Source organism: Oryctolagus cuniculus, chromosome 1 (assembly GCF_964237555.1).
Source record: "Oryctolagus cuniculus chromosome 1, mOryCun1.1, whole genome shotgun sequence".
In the NCBI taxonomy this organism is placed as follows: Eukaryota; Metazoa; Chordata; class Mammalia; order Lagomorpha; family Leporidae; genus Oryctolagus; species Oryctolagus cuniculus.
The window spans coordinates 116,964,432-116,988,269 of NC_091432.1; the positions used below are offsets into that span (position 1 = coordinate 116,964,432).

The following is a 23,838-nucleotide window of genomic DNA, read 5'->3' on the forward strand; positions in this document are numbered from 1 at the left end:
GCAGCTGGTACTAATGTTGGAATGGTTCATTCTCCCTGTCTGTTGCTGGGTGCATGCACCCTAGCTACTGCTGGTGTCTCTACTGACAAGATAGCGTCTGTCCCCACCAGTTGCTGGGCACACAATCAAGATCTGCAGCAGCTGTTATCTACTTATGTCCAGACTGGCACCTGCCTTCTCTCAGCTGGTTGCTGGGAGCCTTTGTGGGAGTGATGTGAAGCGAGAAATATGCCCCTTTCTTTCCCTAGGTGAACAGGCAGCCTGTTCCCCTCAGAGCTATGGGCCAGACTCAAAGACAGTGTAGTCCTCTATGCCCTCCCTCTGGCTCTATCACCAGTGGCATGTGCCATGGCATTCTGAGCTCACCCTGCTCTCCATAGCTGGAGCTTTCTCCACTGGGCTGCTCGGTTTGTGTGCTGTGTCCATGCTCATTGCTGTGCACCTATAGCAGATCCACAGTGTCTTCTCCTTCCACGGGATCTTTACTGCAGTTTTCCCTCCAGCTCTCCCCTGAGAATGCAATATCTCCAGTTTTTTTTTTTTAACTGTTTTTCCCTAGCCTAGGGCAATCTGTCCTTTCCTGTTCTGCAATCTTGAAATCTCTGTATATAAAATAGTGTGATTTGATTTTTCTTTTCTGCTGTCTCTTTCGATAAAATTATTTTCTATATCAAATAAAGTTCTATTTAAATAAGAAAACAATGTGCATGTGTCTGTCATCTGGTACCCTTTGCAAGTACTGCAAATAACATCCCCTCCTGAAATGTTTCATCACTCTTTGAAGGGACAAAAGGGTAGATTTAACCAGTTCACTAATATTTCATTTGAAGAGGCCCAAGATACAAATGAAGAGTGCTCCATTTTCAGTAAATATAAACCTTTAAACTTAGTTCCATACTTTCAAATTTTTGTGAGGAATTAACTTTACAAAATTTAAGTATGATTTATAACATTAAAGTGATGATGTTTGAAATGAGACACTCGCTGATAGGACTGAACACGTCAGCTTTGGATTTCTATTAAAAAAGGCATAACCTTTTTTTTTGGTGGTTATTTTTTCTTTCTTTTAGTTTAAGTGAATAGAAAGCATAACAGTTCTACTTTATTAAAATACTGGGTTTATTTCATATGTGTATTTTTTCTCCCCAAGATTTCTATGTCTGACCCCCACTGTTACTGTGTCCTATCATAATATTCAAAACATACTTAACACCAAAGGAAGGATGGAATGTTCACTACTTGCCTCAAGTATTATAGTTAAATGTTAGAGAAAACTTCTAAATTCACTTTTCCTATTCTTTTCTATGGTGAGAAGAAATTGATAACCTCATTAAGGAAATGTCACATCTAAGGAAACAACAGTATACTCGAGTAGGAATTTCTACTAGCTTTTTTTTTTTAAGACTTATTCATTTATTTGTAAGGCAGAGTTACAGAAAGGCAGAGGCAGAGAGAGAGAGAGCCTTCTTCTATCTGTTGGTTCACTCCCTAGCTGGCTGCAAGGGCAGAAGCTGCATCGATCCAAAGCCAGGAGCCAGGAGCTTCTTCTGGGTCTCCCACACGGGTGCAGGGGCCCAAGGACTTTGTCTGTCTTCTGCTGTTTTCCCAGGCCTTAGCAGAAAGCTGGACAGGAAGAGGAGCAGCCAGGACTTGAACCGGTGCCCATGTGTGATACCCACACTGCAGGTGGTGGCTTTACCCCCTCTGCCACAGGGCTGGCCCCCACTAGGTATTTTTTTTTTTCAGTGCTTTGTTTGCTTACTTTTTATTGAATTATTTATTTAATGGAGGGTTAATCTTATGGTTATAAAATAAACTGAAAGTGTATCATTATAAATATTAAAAGAAAGTTTAAGAAAGGAAGGGGGAGGGAACTTGGGTGGTGGGAAGGGTAGGGTGGGAATCTTCTCTATGCTCCTAAATCTGTATATATGAAGTATATGGCATCTGTTTAACTTATATAAATAAAAATTGCTTAAAAATTCCAAAAATGAATTTTCACCAGGCATTTAAAGGTAAAAACTTTAACTGGATACAACAAAAGAAAAGTCATTTTGGTAATATTCCTGGTGAGACAACACCTGAAAATTTTTAGGTAAAGAAATGAAAAAGCAGGCAGAAACACCCCTAGGAATATTTTCATTAATGATGTAGGAAGAAAGGTGAAAAAAATCACAAACAATCCATTTCCCTACAGAGATGAAGATGATGGAGAGAATGTAATTTTGGATCTGCCATGGGAGAAGTACATTCCCTAAGGTGAAGCAAACATTTGAGTAATTTATTGGGTCTCTCATGAAAACACAGTCCCTTCATTTTCCTTTTGTACCTAGAATCTCTTCCCTGGGAGGAGAGTGAAAATGTCTTTAGCCTGCTCATAACAAGGGCATCATGTTATTAGATTAGTTTGAATCTCCATGTATCTCATCAAGTGGTAACTGTCCCAATAACATGGTTGTTTATTTTTCTCTTGCCCGAGAGTCCAAAATTATAATCAGGAATTGAGATAGAAGTTCAGAAAGATTTTCAGAAAATATGAAAAAATAACTCTATGTTGCATCCTCTAGGAATCAAAGGAAGCAAAGCCTCAGAGCCTGATATGGGACATGTCAGGACCCCAGAGTGAATAACAACATCAAAGAAGCCTTAGCATTTTCTTCCTGTGGTGGGTGAGTTTTGGATTCTTTTTACGTTAATACCTTCCTTGTTTCTTGACACTTTCATGGAGATATCACTGACACAAATTGTACATATAGGCACCTATTTAATTTACATATATATTTCTAAGATATATGATAGACAACTTCATGTTTATATATACATATATGTATATTTACATTGTGAAAGAATCACAGTGTTCAAGTTAATTAAATTATCCATCACCTCTTAGGAGATGGCTCTTTCATGAATTTGTGTCTGTACATGTACTGAGGAAATTAATTTGCCTATGTATAATCTTAGAAAATGTCAAATATAATAATATATTATTGTTAATTATGGATACACTGCTGTATATAAGATATCTAAAAATTATTCATCTTGCATAATTGAAACTTTACCTACCTATCTGATTCCCCCCCTCATTGACCTCAGGCAACAAACATCCTACTCACAGCTTATATGAATTTGACTACAATAAAACCCTCATTTGAGGGAGATTATGATGGATTTCTCTTTCTATATCTTGCATTTTAACTTTATATGATGTCTTCATTTTTTAAATTGAATGCAGGGATTTAAGAAGCACCATTTGGTTTCCATTTCCTGAAATCCTAACCTCCTGACTGTGCCAGAAAATTCTCTTTGACAGGAGAGCAGAGACTATTCAGAGAAAATAGTGGCACGAGGCTTGCAATACCTTAATAGTAAACTCCCGTTACATGGTAAGAGCCCTCACTCTTCTAGATTCATAACTCTTATTCTCTGACAGTAAGGCAGTAACCAACCTCTCATAGACTCTGGTTCCCTAGTTTCAATTAGAATTTGTTTCAGGAACCCATTCTAGCTAATTCTATCTGCATTACTGGTAGTACAAAATTGTTAATTTCTTTGACTGATTATATTGGTTGTGAAGGATCTTCAAGCAGATGACAAAATGGTGAGAGGAGAGAAGGACCACTTTGTGCGGGCCTGCCCTTCTTCATTTTTTAACTCTTGACTTTTCCATATAAAACTGGTGTTAGAAACATGTTTGCATATGAAACTGGTGACTTTCTCTCACACAGGAGAGTGCATTGGTGTTTCACTTTGCTTTGCTTAAGTGTTAAGACTCCAATAAGGAGAAGGCCCATCACTTGGCAATAGGGTATTCGCAAAAGCAAACCCGATGGGCTCATGTTGGGGTAATCTCAGGCATTCTCAACTTTGACCTTACACTTGCGTGAGAAAATACTGTTCAAAGAGTGGGGTTCTAAAGCATTTTTTTTCCTTGTGTCTACAGGTTCCCTTGGAGAAGAATGGCACACCCAAATGGCTCTCTGGTGACTGAATTCATCTTGGTGGGGTTAACAGACCAGCCAGTTCTCCAGTTGCCCCTTTTCTTCCTGTTTCTGGTCACATATACAGTTACTGTGTTGGGAAATTTGGGCCTGATTATTCTAATTGTGCTGAATTCACACCTTCACACTCCCATGTACTTTTTTCTCTTTAATTTGTCCTTCATAGACCTCTGTTACTCCTCTGTCTTTACACCCAAAATGCTGCTGAACTTCGTATCAAAGAAGAATATTATCTCTTACATGGGATGTATGACCCAGCTCTTCTTTTTTTGCTTCTTTATTATCTCTGAATGCTATGTGCTGACATCAATGTCCTATGATCGCTATGTGGCCATTTGTAAGCCACTTTTATACAATATAACAATGTCCCAAAAAGTATGTGCCAACCTTATGCTTGGTTCATACTTGATGGCCTTTGCTGGCGCGATGGCCCACACTGGATGTATTCTCAGACTGACATTTTGTGATGCAAACACCATCAACCACTATTTCTGTGATCTGATTCCTTTACTTGAGCTCTCCTGCACCAACACTTATGTCAATGAAGTAGAGATTTTCATCGTGGTGGGCATCAACATCATTGTGCCCAGCCTCACCATCTTTCTCTCTTATGGTTTCATTCTCTCAAGCATCCTGCACATCAGCTCCACTGAGGGCAGGTCCAAAGCCTTCAGCACCTGCAGTTCCCACATAGTTGCTGTTTCTCTGTTCTTTGGATCAGGTGCATTCATGTATCTCAAACCATCTTCTGCTGGGTCAATGGATGAGGGAAAAGTCTCTTCTGTTTTTTATACCACTGTGGTTCCTCTGATGAATCCACTAATCTACAGTTTGAGGAACAAAGATGTTAAAATTGCCTTGAGAAAAACACTGAGTAGGATAAAGTTTTAATTAGAAACACCATGTTTCTGTGTATGTTGTTGGAGCACAGAGAGACTGCATTATATTACACACTTTTAGGGCAGGTTTCATTTTCTATTTCTTTATTATCAAGACAAAGGAAATTTTCCCCTTTCTTGGTTTCAATTTTTTTATCCAGCAGCTTTTTTTACTTGCCTCACCTTTTACACTATTTTACCTGTTTATTAGTGGAGTTAAATAAAAAAAAATGTTTCTTACTTTTCATTGTCAGTAGAAAGTTTATTTGTCTTCAAGAGTGCTGAATGTTTTGTAGCAAAGGCATACCAGGTTGACATTACTCCATTGGTTCTTATCTACCACTTGCAATGATGCATAACTTCAATGACATGTTTCAACTTGTCTTTTCATCTCCACTGAGCTGGAATATGTTTCTGTCAGATGTTGGTCATTCACAAATATATACCTTTCTACATAGAATATCCAGTGGAACCCACTTTGCAGTTGTAAACAGTATGCATTAAAGTTCTTAGGGCAGAACTATTACGTTTGGTATTGTATAGGTGACATGTAAGTACTATATTTTCAATATGGATTTATTGTACGGACAAGATTTTGAAGCTCAGAGTCTTTAACAACATCTAGAGCTATTTAAAGACAAAGGCAAGAATAAACTGTCAATGCATCATTTCAAATGTTCCACACTTACAGTATTTTTTCTGTATACTTCATTATATAGATTTTATTTCACTAAATATGAAAGCATTCTACTTTGGAAGTTGGCTGTGGTTTTTTTTTCTTGGAAGACACATGAATTTAACTAAAGATCTTCATTTTCTTCTTTGTAACTGGAAAAAATGATGACCCTTTTCATAATTATATTACAATCTTCATATCACTTTATTAATAAGACTATGATATCAAATGGGAACTTTTTAAAGAGCACAATATCTAATTTTACTAATTTATGTGCTTTGCTTTTCCTAAGAACTTTGGTTACCTTTCTTATAATACATACAAGGAAAACCACAGAAATTCTGATTTTCTCCTTGGAAGACCTGTGCACTTTTTACTTTTAATTCATTTATGAGAAAGAAGTAATTTCCAACATCTCAAAAAATACACTTTTTGAAAAACTTGTGTATTTATTTGAAAGGCAGAAATAGAGAGAGAGAGAGAGAGAGAGAGAGAGAGATTCTCTACTGCTGGTTCACACCCCAAACAGCCACAATGATTAGCGTTGGGCCAGGCTGGAGCAAGGAGCCAGAAGCCTCCTCCAGGTCTCCCTATTACTAACAGCTTACTTTACTATGTTTGTCTCAATCCACATATCACACTCCCCTTTGTTTTTCATCCTAACTCTCTGTGTCTCTCCCATCATTCCTAGTCTATAGTGATCAACATTCCATGTTTCTATTGAGGCCTCTTTTGTAGCTTCCACCTCTGAGGAAGAACACACAGGACATCATGTTAAGGATGACTTTTTTCTGAGTGAGAAAGGGAGGGCCTGTTGGGTTAGAAAGTCGGGAAATGCTGACTCAAGTAGCGATCTAAAATTTTTGCTAAAAATGTATTTTCAGTGTATTTAAATTGCCGTAATAGGAATTTGGGAACAAATGAAACTCTTAGCCAGAACTTAAAGGCATATATAACCAGTAAACAAGAGTTTTGTACGTTGTGGATGGTCAATGATGACCTAAATAGCATTTTAATCTCACTTTGACTCCTGTCCTAAGAGTCCTGTAGTTTTCTTCAATTGTACTGTGCAAAATGATTAAAAAATAATACTTGTCATCCAGGGCATCCACACATTAATATGGTTTGTAGAGCTACAGAGACTTCATTTGTGAAGAATCAGGAAGTTAGAGGAAAGCAAGTTCCCAACATAAAATAGTGAGTGACAAGAAATTAGGAAGACGAATTTGAAACTCAGTGTGATGATAAAATTAAAAATCCTTTTTACAATGATCCTAAAATCATGAAGATCATGGAATGCGATGGATGCATGAAGGGTTATAAATTAAAGTGAGAAATAAGGGCTATTTAGTATAAAGAGTGCTTAAGCCCAGAAGACAGGAAGATTTTTAAAAAATGGAATCACTCAGGCCGGAGCCGCTGCTCACTAAGCTAATCCTCCACCTGTGGCACTGGTACTCTGGGTTCTAGTCCCGGTTGGGGCGCCGGTTCTGTCCCGGTTGCTCCTCTTCCAGGCCAGCTCTCTGCTGTAGCCCAGGAAGGCATGGAGAATGGCCCAAGTGCTTGGGCCCTGCACTGTGTGGGAGACCAGGAGGAAGCAAGCACCTGGCTCCTGGCTTTGGATCAACGCAGCAGGCCGGCTGTACGGCTGTAGTGGCCATTTGGGGAGTGAACCAACGGAAGGAAGACCTTTCTCTCTCTCTCTCTCTCTCTCTCTCTAACTCTGCCTGTCAAAAAAAAAAAAAAAAAAAGAATCACTCATCTTTTTGTTGGCTCAAATTCTATTCCCACATGGAACTGAAGGCATTAATATCTCCTATTGCAGACAGGGAGCAATGATAATCTGAAAGGAGCATATGGTAATTAAAACAGTTCTGATAACTTATAACAATTGGATGTTAAAATATTATTCTTTTGTCAGCACCATGGCTCACTAGATTAATCCTATGCCTTTGGCGCAGGCACCCCGGGTTCTAGTTCCAGTTGGGGCACTGGGTTCTGTCTTGGTTGCTCCTCTTCCAGTTCAGCTCTCTGCTGTGGCCCAGGGAGGGAATGGAGGATGGCCCAAGTGTTTGGGCGCCTGCACCTGCATGGGAGACCAGGAGGAAGCATCTGGCTCCTAGCTTCAGATCAGTGCAGTACCAGCCGTAGCGGCCATTTGGGGGCTGAACCAATGGAAGGAAGACCTTTCTCTCTGTCTCTCTCTCTCTCACTGTCTTCCTCTGTCTGTCAAAAAAAAAAAAAGACATTATTCTTTTAAGAAAATAGGGAAATATGTTTATTCTGACAAATTTCAATGCAATACATTAATTTAAATATTTTTAAAAAAACATAAAATATACATTCTTTTTTTTTTTTTTTTTGACAGGCAGAGTGGACAGTGAGAGAGAGAGACAGAGAGAAAGGTCTTCCTTTGACGTTGGTTCACCCTCCAATGGCCGCCGCAGCCGGCGCGCTGCGGCCGGCGCACCGTGCTGATCCAATGGCAGAAGCCAGGTGCTTCTCCTGGTCTCCCATGGGGTGCAGGGCCCAAGTACTTGGGCCATCCTCCACTGCACTCCCTGGCCACAGCAGAGAGCTGGCCTGGAAGAGGGGCAACAGGGACAGAATCTGGCGCTCCGACCAGGACTAGAACCCGGTGTGCCGACGCTGCAAGGTGAAGGATTAGCCTAGTGAGTTGCGGCGCCGGCCAAAATATACATTCTTTTACCATTGTTGTAATCTCCATCCAATGTTTAATACTGGGGATTTTAGAATAAGTTGTTTCTTTGCCCTTTGATTATTTTTAGATATTCAGTGCTGCTGCATTCATGACTTAGGATTTGAAATGACCTCTCAGTCCCTACACAGTGGCTCCAAGATCAAATGCTTGGTATTTCATTCAACAAGTTTTATTTATGTAAAATAGTTTAACTTCGTTGGGGGAATCTTTCAGGTTTTCCTTTGGCTTCTTTTGCTACAGTTAATTTTTGTATCAAGTAAAATTCTATTTGAGAAAACAAGGTATAGGTCATTTGGATCCTTTAAAGATACTGCAAGGCTGCATCACTATTTGAAGAGGTCAAAATTGGATTCAACTAGATCACTAAGCTTTCATTTGAAGAGCTCCAAATACAAATGAAGGCTGTTCTACAGTCAAAAAAGATAAACATTCTTTAAAATTATGTTCCATACTATCAATCTTTTTAGAAAATGAATTTAAAAAGCTCAAAAGCAATTTGTATAAGTCAAGGCAGCACCATTTGAAGAGGCAGTTCCACAAATAAATAGTGAAGAACTTAATTGTATTTGTTTCCAAAGGTGAGTAACCAAGTCTGGATTTTTATTTTTTAAATACACCAGCTAATGAACACCTACGGGTAATGTAATAATTAAAAGTGGTAATTATTCATTACTAAAAAGAAATATTTCTCCTATGGACAAGATCTAAGTTACAGAAGATTTTAATTATAAAGGAGAGCTAAAAACAGCACAACCCGTTTATTTCACCTTTGCATCACAGTAACTCTCCAATGGGATACCCTGCAGTTCACTTACCTCCTTCCCTATGTCCTAACTACACATGGTAACAAGAGAGCAAGTCTGAATATTTCACATGCACCACATACAGTATTTCTTGAGAAATACTTCAGAGAGAGAGAGAGAATCTAGTACCTGCTAGTTTATTCCTCAAATGTATGCATTTGCCATGGCTGGACCTGTGTGAAGTCAGGTACCCTGCAACTTAATCTGGGTCTCCCACAAGGGTGGTAGGGAACCAAGTACCTGGGTCATCACCTGCTGCTATCCAGGACGCACATTATCAAGAACTTAGAACAAAAAGTGGAGCCAGAACTCAAAGCTAGACACTCCTGTATGGGACAGAGGCAATCCAGGCAGAATCCTAGCTGCTGTATCAATGCCCACCACTCTTTAGGATCATGACAACATCTTTCCACTCATGTGACATGTAGAATTTCTGGTGAGATATCTGGTAATAATTTATATTGAGACTGCTTTGCATGAGCTGTATTTTCATTTCTGTTTCTTCAGAATTATTTTGTCTTGATGTTTAAAAATTTTATTTAAATTATATAAGTTTCATGTATTTCATATATACAGATTTAGGGACATAGTGATCACTATGCATCTCAGTGAACTCCTCTTTGAATCAAATTTAATTGGTGACATCTTCTCTTCTAGGACATGGATGTGGTATCTTTGCATAGATTAAGGAAGTTTTCTGTAATCATTTCCTTAAATGTACTTACTTCTCTTATGTTCTTCTTCTCAAACCCTTATTGTATGAACAGGTCCTTTTTGATTGTGTCCCATAATGTCTGTAGGCTTTCTTTCATTTTTTTTCTAATTATTTTTTGTTTTATTTTTTCTAATTACTTTAATTTCTCATTATTTTTGAGTTTCATCAAGTCTACTATTTTAGCATTCCAGTGCATTTATCTATTCAGTCATTGTTTCCTTAACCACTGATATTTCTAGTTTCTATACCAAAATGTTTGATTTGCTCATTAAAGTTCTCATTTTTACATATTCCATTTGCAAGCAACTCATGACAAGAGCCTAGGGTGATTACTGATACCATAAACAAGAGTGTCAATTTGATAAGTCAACAACAGGAGTCACTGTGCACTTACTCCTCATGTAGGATCTCTGTCCTTAATGTGCTGTACATTGTGATTTAATGCTATAACTAGTGCTCAAACAGTATTTTTCACTTTGTGTTACTATGTGGGTGCAAACTGTTGAAACCTTTATTCAATATATGCTAAACTGATCTTCTGTATATAAAGAGAATTGAAAATGAATCTTGATGTGAATGGAAGGGGAGAGGGAGCGGGAAAGGGGAGGGTTGCGGGTGGGAGGGAAGTTATGGCGGGGGGGAAGCCACTGTAATCCATGAGCTGTACTTTGGAAATTTATATTCATTAAATAAAAGTTAAAAAAATTATCTGTATATTCTTGTAGTCCAATCAACCAACTTAAGAGAAGTAATCATTCTTTGCCTGCTCTTCCATCAGTCTCTACTTCTTTTGGGTCCATTGTTGAGTGTTTCTTGTTTCTTTTAGAAATATCATTACATTCTTATTCTTTACAAAACTATGTCCTTGTATTAGAGCATGTCTTTTGGAGTAATAGTCATTAATTCCAAACTTTTAAGGGGTTTCTCAGTTGGTAAATGACTTCACTATTAATACAGTCTGAGATTCTTTGTGTAAAGGCTGACAACAAACCCACAGAAGCTTGACTTGGGGTTCTCTAGACAGCTAGAATGCGACCTTTGGTGTGAATTTTGGTGGGGAAACTGGGTTCTGCAGGCTGGTGTGACCATTGGAAGAATTAATTCAGCAATTTCGAAGATCTGAGAAAAGAGCACTGAAGTACTCTCTACTTGAACTTGGAGACAGTGTTTTTCAGGACATGTTGGTGTTATTCTTCATGTCTTTGAGTTGGACAGGGTTGCCCAGGCAACAAGCAGAGTCACTATTCAGGATGAACTGCACCAACTGTTAGCCTCTTTAGAAATATTCCATTGAATTTTCCCTACCAGTATATGTAGTAACTTCAGGTGGGCTTTGAGACTGTGTTGAGAAGTATTTATATATTTTGGTGAGGCGAAAGTAACTCCCAGTCTTTGTTGCAATGAGTGGTGCCATGCATCTCTCTCCCTGAGTGCTGAAAGTTGACTGTTTTGGAATTCAAGCCAGGCATATGCAGCCACCACTTCAGGAAGTAAGCAGATCAGATGTGTGCACTAGGCACTGTGTGTTCTACGTGATTGCTTTATTTCTACCTGATCCATGGTGATACAACTGTATAATTAACTACTGGGTTCCATATGAGGTAGGACCGGAGTGGGCTTTGGGGAAACTTCTTGGAATCCTGTTGAAAACAAATGCTGCATTTGCAGAAACTTTGGTAATGGATAATATTCTTTGTGAGGCATCATGCCAACTTAGCAGAGGAGAAGCATGATGTTGTCAAAGAATTTTATTTCCCTGCCCTTTCTAAGACTTTATTCCATTCTGTTGTCCTCACAGGTTTCCCAAGCTGGTTTTAAGGTACTCTTGTATATGGGTAGTTGCTAGCTAACTTTCCTGAGATAAGGTTTTGAAACTTTGGATCTCATATTCTGTCATCATGCTGTTATCTTTTTTCCTGAAAGTTCTTGAATTTTGGAAGGACAAAGCTGTTTGTTCAGAGCCTGTGATAGCAATGGTGTGAAGAATTAAATAGTAGTGTGTATGTAGGGAAATGCTAGAACAGTGGTTAGGATAACACCACAGTTCAGCAGTGTAGTTCACTTACAACAATATCAGTATCTATATTTATGAGGTGGCTGTGAGAAAGCAATGGAAGTCATTATGTTTATTGTCATATTGTTCAACATGTGAGAAATATGGAGACAATTCTGAAAAATTTTAGCAAAAGAAAAACAGGATTTATATAAATATTTAATGAGTGCCTATGCTGTACACTGTATTGTACTTAAATGACAAAATCAATCTATATTAGAAACTTGTAGGTCATTTACAGCAAGATACTTATGGTTTAGCAGGGAACACATTAATTACATGAAAGACAAACATTGATGATGAGTGTTTTGATGGAGTAAACAGCAGAAACAATAAGAACATCAAAACAGACAATCTCCAATTTATGATGTTGAAGTCGTAAGTTTGTGACTTACAAGAGTATGAAATATGTGCATTAAATACAAATCATATTTTTAGCTTTTCTTTCTGAGATAGGGATATATAGTATTGTCATCTCTTGGGATATACAGCTGAAGGCTGTTAAAGTGATCTGAACATGTTGAAGTTAGACTAAGCTGTATTTGGTGAGTAGGTGTATTCAATTCATTTTTCTGATTTTTAAATGTTTTCTGTTGAACTCACATATTGTAACTGCATATATTCATAGATTCAATGTGACATTTCAACCTATCATTGACATGTATATTGATAAAATTAGGAGATTAGCATTTCCTTTTCGTTAATATGCCTTTATGTTTGGAGCCTTTGACAACTTCCTATTCGAGTGCTTTATGAAATATAATAATTTCGTTGCAAACTGTGATCACCTGACTATGCTAGAGAGGAAAAAAACATCTAGTTCTTCCTGTCTAGCTGTATTTTAATCCCTGTTACAAACCCTCTCAGAGTTATATTTTCCCCCTACCCCCACCTTTCATATCTTGGAAACACACTATTCTACTCTATTCTTTGAGGTTGATGTCTTAACTTTTACATATGCTGAAAACTGCAGAATTTCACTTAACATCCTGCATAAATTTTAGTGCCTGTGACATTTTCAACTTTAAAATGATTTTATGAAAATAAATATCTCTCCCAGTTCTTAACCACTGATCTTCACAACTGACAGGGGAACATTTGCCAAATGCCAGCACATTCCAAATATTTTTCTGGAATGTTTTGTTTTAATTAGCTCAATAACCCAGTAAAAAGATGCTATTTATATCATCCCTATTTTGCAAAGATTAACCTCAGGTATGAAAATGTTAACTATCTTGTGAGAGGCACAGGGATTCAAGCACAGACCTTCTAACTCCATAGGTCCCATTCTTTTCAATGGGGAGAAGAAACCAGTGATCTCACTACTGAAACATCACATCTAAAGAATCAACAGAATACTCAGATATAAATTTACACTAAGTTCTAAGGAGTAAAAACTTCTATCGGAATGCAACATATGCAAAGATATTTTGGAAATGTGCCAAGAGAGATAACACCTGAAGTGAGTTATGGAAGTCATTTCATGCTAAGTGAAATAAGTCAATCACCAAAAGACAAATATCATATGTTTCCCCGAATTATAACTACTATGCAGCATACAAAAAGTGTAATGTATATGAGCAGAATGGACATTTTGAGATTTGATTATTGTTTATTGCTCCTGGCTATATTCTAGAGGAATAGTGTTTTTCTGCTTGATACTTGTTGAACTTTTATTTAGTGGATGGTTAAGCTTGTGATTATAAAGAAAATTGAAAGCATGACATTGTAAAAATTTAAAGAAAAGGAGAAGGAAGGTTGGGAGTGATGGAAGGAGAGTAAGACGGAAAGTATCATTATACTCTTAAAACTCTATGTATGGGCCGGCGCAGCGGCTCACCAGGCTAATCCTCCACCTAGCAGCACTGGCACACCGGGTTCCAGTCCCGGTTGGGGAGCCGGATTCTGTCCCGGTTGCCCCTCTTCCAGTCCAGCTCTCTACTGTGGCCCAGGAGTGCAGTGGAGGATGGCCCAAGTGCTTGGGCCCTGCACCCCATGGGAGACCAGGAGAAGCACCTGGCTCCTGCCATCGGATGGCCGCGGTGGCCATTGGAGGATGAACCAACGGCAAAAGGAAGACCTTTTTCTCTGTCTCTCTCTCTCTCGCTGTCCACTCTGCCTGTCAAAAAAAAAAAAAAAACTGTATGTATGAAATATGTGAAACTTGTTTCCTCTTAATAAATTTTTTTTAAAATCATACAAAGAATAAAAAAAACAGGAAGACAGACCTCAAGAAACATTTTTGTTAAAGATGTGGGAAGAAATTGGGGGAAAAATCCATTTCCCTACAGAGTTGAAGATCATGGAGAAAGATTAAGTTTGGCCCCTCCTTGGGAGAAGTACAATCTTGAGAGTGAAGTGATGACCTGAGTAATGTATTGAATCACTCAGCAGATAAAGACAGATCATGATCTGATGTATATCTATAGTCTCTTCCTTTATTTGTTATTATTATTATTACCTAGAATATGTTCCCTATGAGAGAATGAGCAAGTCTTTACCCTACTTATCACCAAGCACACTGCATCATTAAACTCAAGTTAAATCTCCTAGTGTCTCATCAAGAGGCATATGTCCTAATGACACAGGTTGCTTAATTTCCCCTGGTACTTGAAATGGCAAAGATTATAATCATGAATTGTGACCAGCAGCTCTGAAAGCTTATAACATAATAGAAAAAATAAGTCTATGCTGTATCCTCTTAACATAAAAGAAAGCAGTCACAGGGCCTGACACGGGTCCCAGCAGGACCACAGAGGGAATAGCAATACGTAAGCACTGAGGCTTTCTTCCCCTTGGAAGGTGAGTTTAGATTCTGTTCACATTAACATCTTCTTTTTTTGGCATTTTCATGGAAATATATATATGAGGTACACAATTTCATGTTTTGAAATATGTACTCATTGTGACATAGTCGCAGTGATCAAGTATATTAAGATATCTGTCACCCCCATGCTCGGGCTGACTTGCCCCAATTGGTAGAGTTGGAAACATACCAGGGGATTCCAATTCAATTCCATCAAGGTGGCATGTGCCAATGCCATCTCACTACTCCAAGTGATCAATTTCAGTTCACAATTGATCATAATGAAAGGACTAAGAGTCAAAGGGAGCACATAAACAAGTCTAGTATCTGCTAACACCAACCGATAGAATAAATAAAGGGGAGAGTGATCCAACATGGGAAGTGAGATACTCAGCAGACTCATAGAATGGCGGATGTCCTAAATAGCACTCTGGCCTCAGAATCAGCCCTAAAGGCACTCGGATCTGGCTGAAAAGCCCATGAGAGTATTTCAGGCATGGAAAGCCAAGACACTCTGGCAAAAAGATCTCTGTGAGTGAGATCCCAGTGGAAAGAACAGGTCTTCAAAGAGGGAGGTGCCTTTCTCTGAAGGGAGGAGAGAACCTCCACTTTGACTATGACCGTGTCTAAACAAGATAAGAGTCGGAGAACTCAAGGGGCTTCCATAGCCTTGGAAACTCATAACTGGTGCATAGGGAGATTACTGATGCCATAAACAGGAGTGTCAATTGGTAAAGTCAACAACAGGAGTCACTGTGCACTTACTCCTCATGTAGGATCTCGGTCCTTAACGTGCTGTACACTGAGGCTTAATGCTATAACGAGTACTCAAACAGTATATTTCACTTTGTGTTTCTATGGGGGTGCAAACGACTGAAATCTTTACTTAATGTACACTAAACTGATCTTTTGTAAAAAAAAAAAAAAAAAAAAAAGAAATTTTCAATTCCCAACTTGACTCTCACTGGGATTAAACATGACAATAGGTCTGATCTGATTTCATCATCATTTTAAAAAAATCATCTATTATTTTTCACTTTATGTTTCTGTGTGGGAGCAAACTGTTGAAATACTTACTTAAGGTATACTAAGCTGATCTTCTGTATATTAAGATAATCGAAAATGAATCTTGATGTGAATGGAAGGGGAGAGGGAGTGGGAAAGGGGAGGGTTGTTGGTGGGAGGGACGGTATGGGGGGGGAAGCCATTGTAACCCATGAGTCGTACTTTGGAAATTTATATTCATTAAATAAAAGATAAAAAAAAAAAAAAAAAAAAAAAAAAAAGATATCTGTCACCCCAAAGGCAGTTTCTCTGTTGTGTTTTATTTTGTCTGTGCATTATTGAGAATATCAGCTTACAAATCTATCTTCTTAGAAAATATAACATATATTAATAGAGTAATTTTTAAATTTTATTTAAGGTACACATATTTCATGTGTTTTATGCATACAGCTTTAGGAGTTAGTGATGTTTCCCACCATACCCTCCCTCCTGCCCACACACCTATTCTTCCTACTCCTTCCTCTCCTATTCTTTCTCTTATTTGTTATAATGATCTAATTTCAAATGCTTATACTCATAAGATTAACCCTACACTAGGTAAACAGTTCAACAAATAGTAACAAGAAAAATAAAACTCTTGTTGCACTGCTATATATTTGACCTCCAGAAATCAATCATCTTGTATAATTGAAACTTGGTAAACTATAACCAACCCTACATGATTTCCCCTTCCCCTGACTTCTGGCATCAAGCATACTACTTCCTTGCATGAGTTTGATTATGTTAAATTCACATATAAGAGATTAGGCAGAATTTCTGGCTCAGCGCTTGCATATTAACATAGCATGAGTCCTCATGTCTTAAGCTAAATTCAAGGATATAAAAAGCTATACTATCTTTTTATTTCCTGAAATCCAAAACATCAGGATTGTTGCCAAGAATTCTCTTATTTTATTTTATTTTATTTTAATTTATTTTATTTTTTTGACAGGCAGAGTGGACAATGAGAGAGAGAGACAGAGAGAAAGGTCATCCTTTTTCCGTCGGTACACTCCCGAAATGGCCGTGCTGACCCAAAGCCAGGAGCCAGGTGTTTCTCCTGGTCTCCCATGAGGGTGCAGAGCCCCAGCACTTGGGCCATCCTCCACTGCACTCCAGGGCCACAGCAGAGAGCTGGACTGGAAGAGGAGCAACCGGGACTAAAAACTGGGGCGCCAGTGCCGCAGGCAGAGGATTAGCCTATTGAGCCGCTGGCCAGAAATTCTCTTTGAAATGAATTCAGAGAATATTCCAAGTCATTAGTGGGCACAAGGGCTGCAATAACTTCATAATAAAATGCCCTCTGCATTTTCAGAATTATCACATTTCCAGACTGATAACTTTTGTTGAGTGACAAGACAGTAGCCAAACTCTCACAGACCCAGGTTTCCCAATTTTAGTTTGAAGGTGTCTTGGGGGCCCACCCTAGCAAATTCCATCCTGCATTATTGGTAACACCAAATTATTAATTTCTTTTGTCTGATTTTATTAGTAGGGAAGGATTTAAAGCAAATGAGTAAATGAAGAGCGGTGAGAAGGACAACTTTGTCCATGTTTTCACTTCTTCATCTTACCATTCCACTTTTCCAGCAATTGAGTTTTCATATAAAAGCACTGTATGCATCTAACTACACAGGCAGAGTTGTTACACTTGCTGTTCTGTAGTTGAACTTCACATTCTACATTGCCTATATGTATTTATTTTGTGCACCATGTTCTGAATCTCTGAGTTTTTAACAATTAACAAAGCTTCTTAAATAAGACGAAAGCTAGGATAAACTCTCAGAATCATAATTTCAGATTTTCTACACTTATATGTATTTTCTGTATACTTCATTTTATAGGTTTTATATCACTAAATATGAAATTTGAATCTCTTCTCAGCCTTTTGACTAACATCAAGGGAAATTTGAGAAAAACTCTACTTTGGGAAGTGATAATAATTATTTCCATGAATATTTGAAATCTATCTATAAGTCTGTGTCATTTTTTTTTGTTGCATTGGAAAAATTGATGATTTTTTCCACAGTTATACAGCGAAATTTATTTCACTTTATTAAAAGATTATGAAATAACAAGAGCTACTATAGAAGAGCACCATATCTAATTTAAATGATTTATATGCTTTGATTTTTCTGGTAATTATTATTATCTTTAGCACAGTAAAACCAAGGAAAACTAAAAGAAATTCAGATTTTCTAAATAAAGCCCCTGAGTATTGTGCTACTGTTTCTTTCATTTTGGGGAGAGAAGTAATTTCCAATGGCATCAAAGAGCACACTTCACTACTAGCTAATTTCTTACAGGTAAATAATTTTGTATCTGCTGTAGAACTATTTAGCATCATCTTTTGTAGTGAAGAACAGGTTAGCAACAAAGAGTTTGGGTAATATTAGGAAAATAACACTATAACTAAATTCATTTCTTGGGGGTCAAAGAAATATTGTCCCATGATAGGTTTACTTAATTTGTAGTTGTTGCTTTATCATTTATTTCAGTATACTTATAACCTTACGGAATAAATTATATAGTTGTACATTTTCCCATTTAATCCCCACACAACTTCCCTATTATTAACATCTTAAATTAGTGTGTTTGTCTCCATCTGCAAACCACACTCAAGTTTCCCTAAACATTTTCATCCAAACCTCATGTGTCTCTCCCATCCCTCCAGTCTGTAGTAATCAATATTCTGTGGTCATATTTCAGTTTTACTTCGGGCTGCCCTCTGTGAGGAAGAGCATGCAGGCTATCATGTTGCATTACGACTATTTTTGTTAATGTGGAGGTCTGTTGGGCAAGGACGCTTGGTAATGATTGGCTCAAGAAGAGAAATGAATCTTTTTGAACAAAAATGAATTATATATATATATATATATACATATATATATATATATATATTCAGCATCTTCAAGTGACGTAATATGGGCTTGGGAAAAAAAATGAAACCTTCAGCCAGATTTCAAAGTGATAAATATTCAGTAAACAAGAATTTCATCTGTGGTAAATGTTCAATGGTGATTTAAATGCATTTCCTTTTCAATTTGTATCCTGTCCTGAGACGTCACATTCCACTGTGCTGTACAGAGACTACTGAACAGTGACTACAAGGTGACACTGTGATCCACAGCATCCACACACTGATATTGTGCATTGATTTCCAGTGTCCCCATCTGTGAAGAACCAGGCAGTGAGAGGAAACAAACTAGTGAGCAGCACGAAGTTAGGAAGAAGAAATCTGAAAGCTAAAATGATGAGAAAATGAAAACTCCTACTTATGATAATCTTAAAAATATGAAGCTCATAAAATGTCAGTGGCCATGATGAAGGATTATAAATTAAAGTGAGAAATAAAGGAAATTTAATATTAAAGAATTATTAACTCAGGTAGCGGAAAGTTCTTAAAACAATGAAATGACTCACATATTGTTTGATTTTAGAATTATAAGTAATATAGCAAAAGACAATTTAAATATTTTCAAAGATAACCATCATAATAAACAGCATTTTGTCATTTTTCTGATCTATCTCTGATGTTTAGGTATGGCATAATTTAGCATGAATCATTTCTTGGCTCCTCTGATTATTTTTAGATACTCAGCACTGCTACATCTATGACCTATAATTTGAACTGACCTCTCTGTCTCCACACTCCTCACACAATGTCTCCAAGATCATATCTTTGCTATTTCGCTCAGCAAGTCCTATTTGTATAAAATGGCATAGCTTGATAGGTGTTAGCTGTTTTTCTTTATCTGCTGCTGCTTTTGCTACAATTATTTTCTGTATCAAATAAAATTCCATTTTACTATGAAAACAATTTTATGTTGTTTGGGATTCTTTGCAGGCACTGCAGAAGTGCATCCATTCCTCATGTGTTTCGTCACCGTTTGAAGAGATCAAAAAGATGAACTCAATGAGATCACTAATGTTTCATTTGAAGAGCCACAAAATAGAAGACTGTTCTATATTCAGAAAAAATATGCCTTCTTTAAGATTATTTCCATTCATTTGATTTTTTTCAAAAATTCATTTAAAAAGCTTAAATACAAGAAATAACCAAACTTTGGTATTTCTTTTTTTTTTACATATGTAAGCTATTCTGTGCTTTCTGTTAAGACTGTATAAATCTTTCACATTTATATATGTAAGCTACAGAATGCCTAAGGATAATATAATAGCTATCAATAGTAAATATTCTTTACCAAACATAAGTATTCTTCTCTGGGCAATAGCTAACCTACACAAGCCTTTTGATTATGATTAATCTTTAAAAACAGCACAAACCGTTTCTCTCACTTGACTATCAGAGTAACCCACCACAAGGACTCCCCAAAGTTCACCTTGTCAGTTTCCCCATGTTCTAATCTACACATCATCACTAGAGTGCAAATCTGAGTATTTTACAAGCATTACTTATTTTTGGAGTATTTTTATTGTTAATGCCTCTAAAGAATTGATGAGAGAAAATATATTTTTATAAGTGTTGTCATAGATGAGAGTTAAAGTAATTAACTGTGGGATACAACTTTGCCCATGCACAAAGAAGATGTTTGTGAGTGCTTGGAAAACATGTTATTTCTGTGCATTAACACAAAATCATTCCATTGAAGGATCAGAAATAAACCTTCCTGAAAGGCAATTCCGAACTTTATGTCAGTAATATATTGACACTTGTAAAAACTGATAGAAGATAGAAAAAGTTGGTGAGGATTTGGAGAAAAGTGAATATTTGCATGTTCTTGCTGGAAATATAAATTAGTAGGGCTACTGCTGAAAGCAGCCTGATCATTCTTCAAAAAATTAAAATTTGAGCTATTTTATGACTCATCAACCCCACTAGTAGATGGACATCCAAGAGAAATGAAATTACTCTCGTGAAGACACATGTGCACGCCCATGTTTATTGCAGCGTTAGTCACAATAGCCAAGAAATGGATACAGCCTAAGTGTCCATGAATTGATAAATGGATAAAAAATTACATATATGTATATATATAATCAATCCAATACAATTTAGCCATATAAGCAAAATTCTTTCATTTGCAACAACATGGACAGGACTGAAATTATTATGTTAAATGCCATAAACATAGCACCATAAGATAAGCATCACATACTTTCATATGTGGAATCTTAAAAGGATGATCTCATAGATTTTGAGAGTATAATTTGTGGTATCAAATGTTAGGGAGATCATGGAGGGGGAGCTCTCATTTAATAATCAATAAATAATAATCAGTTAGAAATTGCAAATTCTATTGTTCTATTGCACAGTAAGTTGACTACAGATAATGATAGTGTGGTTTTTATTCTTCAGGAAAAGAAACTTTGGGATAAAAGATTTTGCATACATTTGTGGTATGATAATATTATATGATTGTGGAGATAGGCGGTTTAACCTTATTAGACATCACTGAATACATTCATATACACTATAGAACAGTCTATAGGGAACTGTGAGTAAAATAATAGTAGAAAAATTCCCTAAGTAGGAGGAATAAAGGGACATCCAAGTACAAGAGAAGCATCTACATCTCCTTATAGACATGATCAGGAAAGATCTTCATCACTATACATTATGTTCAAACTTTCATAAGTAAAACTTAAAGAAAAGATTCTAAAATATGCAAAAGACAAATGCCAGATTGCCCTCAAAGGATCTCCAATTAGACTGAAAGCTGATTTCTCAACAGAAACCCTACAGGTTAGGAGAGCATAGAGGACATAGCCCAAGTGTTAAGAAAAAAACAACACCTGTAAATTCAGAATACTATACATAGCAAAGGTCTCCTTTAAAGATGAAGCTGAAATAAAGACCCTCCAAAATAAAGAGAAATGGAAAGAATTTGTCAACACTCATCCAGCCACACAAATAATACTTAAGGGTGTGTTATATTCAGAAATAGAGAATAGTCATCATTTTTAAAGAATGTGAAGGCATAAAATCTCCTAGTAAAAGTTCAAAGGAAATCCAAAGCAAACAGTAGGAAATATATGGCAAAATGGCAGACCAATTTGGTACTTGTCAATAACATTGAATGCAAATGACCTAAATTCTCCAATTAAAAGATACAGACTGGCTGAACAGAATAAATAAAAGACCCATCTATCTGCTGTATACCAGAAACATATCTCACCAACAAACATGCACATCGACTGAAAGTGAAATGATAGTAAAAGATATACCATGGTAAGAGAAAGAAAAAATGAGCTGGAGTAGCCACCCTAATACTAGACAAAATAGACTTGAACACAAACACTGTTGAAAGAGACAAATAGGGCATTGTGTAATGATTAAAGGATCAATTCAAGAGGAAGTTGTGACTGTAGTAAATATGTATACACCCAAGCCTAGGGTACCTGGCTAGTTAAAACAAATGTTAATGAATCTAAAGAGAAGCATAAACTCCAATACAATATTAATAGCGGACTTCAACATCCCACATTCAGCAATGACAGAAAAAGTAGGTAGAAAATTGACAAAGAAACATCATAGCTAATCTATACTACGGGCCAAATGCACCTAATTGATATCCACAGAACATTTCATCCCACAACTCAGGAATACACTTTCTTTTTATCAAAGCTAGGAAAATTTTCTAGCATAGACGTGATAACAAATTTCAATGTGTACAGCAACTCTATACTTTCAATGCCTTCCACAATTTACATTTTTATGTCAAAATCTATATTCCTTTGTACTATGTATCCTTTGACAATTTATTTAAGTTGTAATTATTCTAATAATTTTGTCTTTTAACTCTCATACTACATATAGAATCGCTTCAGAAACCAGTTTTTCAATTCTAGAGTATTCTGAATATGGTTTATCTTATGTACATCATTGAGTTTTTTACTACTGGGAGTTCTATGTGATTCAGTAATGGCCATTTTTCCAGCTTAAAGACCTCCCCATATCAACCACTGTGACATAGGGCCAATGATGATACTTAAGGATGTGCTACACACAGAAACAGAGAATAGTCATGTTGTCCACAGATGTTTCGCAGGCCCGTTTTCAAGGTTAGATTTAAAGTACTCTTGTATGTGTGTGGTTTCCAGCTAAACTTCCTGATGTGGGTTTTGTTTGTTTGTTTGTTTTTTGTTTTTTTTTTTTGTTTGTTTTTTTTGACAGGCAGAGTGGACAAGGAGAGAGAGAGAGAAAGGTCTTCCTTTGCCGTTGGTTCACCCTCCAATGGCCACCACAGCTGGCGCGCTGCAGCCTGCGCACCGCGCTGATCCGAAGCCAGGAGCCAGGTACTTCTCCTGGTCTCCCATGGGGTGCAGGGCCCAAGCACTTGGGCCATCCTCCACTGCATTCCCTGGCCACAGCAGAGAGCTGGCCTGGAAGAGGGGCAACCGGGACAGAATCCGGCGCCCCGAATCCAGCGCCCCGACCGGGACTAGAACCCGGTGTGCCGGCGCCGCAAGGGGGAGGATTAGCCTATTGAGCCGTGGTGCCAGCCAACATGGGGTTTTGAAAATCTGGGTCTCATATTCTGTCATCATGCTGGTATCTTTTTTCCTGAATGTTCTTGACCTTTGGAGGGACAAAGCTGTTTGTTCACAGCCTGTGCTAGCTGCAGTGTTTAGGACTAAATAACAGTGTGTTCGGGGGGAAATGTTAGAACAGCTGTTAGGATATACTACAAATCCGCATGATAGTTATCTTAGAGCTTTACTAATATCTTCTTTGTGTGACAGCTGTGAGAATAGTATGGGAGTCATTATTTTTGTAAACCGTATTTTCAGTATATGATAAATATGGAGAAAAATTTGAAACATTTTAACAAGAGAACAACACAATTTCCAAAAATGTTTGAGAGTGCCTTCACTGTACTCTGTATTGTATTGTATTTAGCAGTAAAGTGGTAAAAATGGCAGAATCAACGTATGTTATAAACTTGTATGTCAATTACACCAAGCTGTATATGGTGTAGGGAGCAACACATTAATAAAAGAAAGCCAAACATTGTTGATGAGAATTTTGATGGAAAATGCAGCACAAACCATGAGATAATCAAAACAGACATTCTGCAACTTGTAATATTGAAGTCATCATTTTGTGACTTACAATTGTATGAAAACACTAGGATTTAAAATGTCATTCTGTAAGTTTTCTATTTTTCTGGAGTAGGGT

General features: G+C 37.2%; 1 protein-coding gene across 2 annotated transcripts; it reads left to right on the top strand.

Annotated features, from left to right (window-relative positions):
* The first annotated feature begins 2,199 nt into the window (after positions 1-2,199).
* Positions 2,200-7,969, top strand: LOC103349087 (olfactory receptor 8B3-like). 2 transcript variants are annotated; one of them, XM_070065355.1, is made up of 2 exons: positions 2,200-2,219; positions 3,956-4,889. In XM_070065355.1, exons 1-2 carry the CDS (start codon positions 2,200-2,202, stop codon positions 4,887-4,889), a joined length of 954 nt encoding a protein of 317 aa, XP_069921456.1. The 2 variants fall into 2 exon arrangements, with proteins under 2 accessions (XP_069921456.1, XP_069921462.1); XM_070065361.1 differs by lacking the exon at positions 2,200-2,219 and adding an exon at positions 7,950-7,969 and having other exon boundaries at positions 3,957-4,872.
* Positions 7,970-23,838: the final 15,869 nt, after the last annotated feature.

Excerpts from the sequence above, each read along its gene's own strand:
- LOC103349087 (XM_070065355.1), top strand. The coding sequence starts at position 2,200 with ATGAAGATGATGGAGAGAAT. Across the intron at positions 2,220-3,955 it reads ATGAAGATGATGGAGAGAAT|AATGGCACACCCAAATGGCT; the intron begins GTAATTTTGGAT and ends CCCTTGGAGAAG.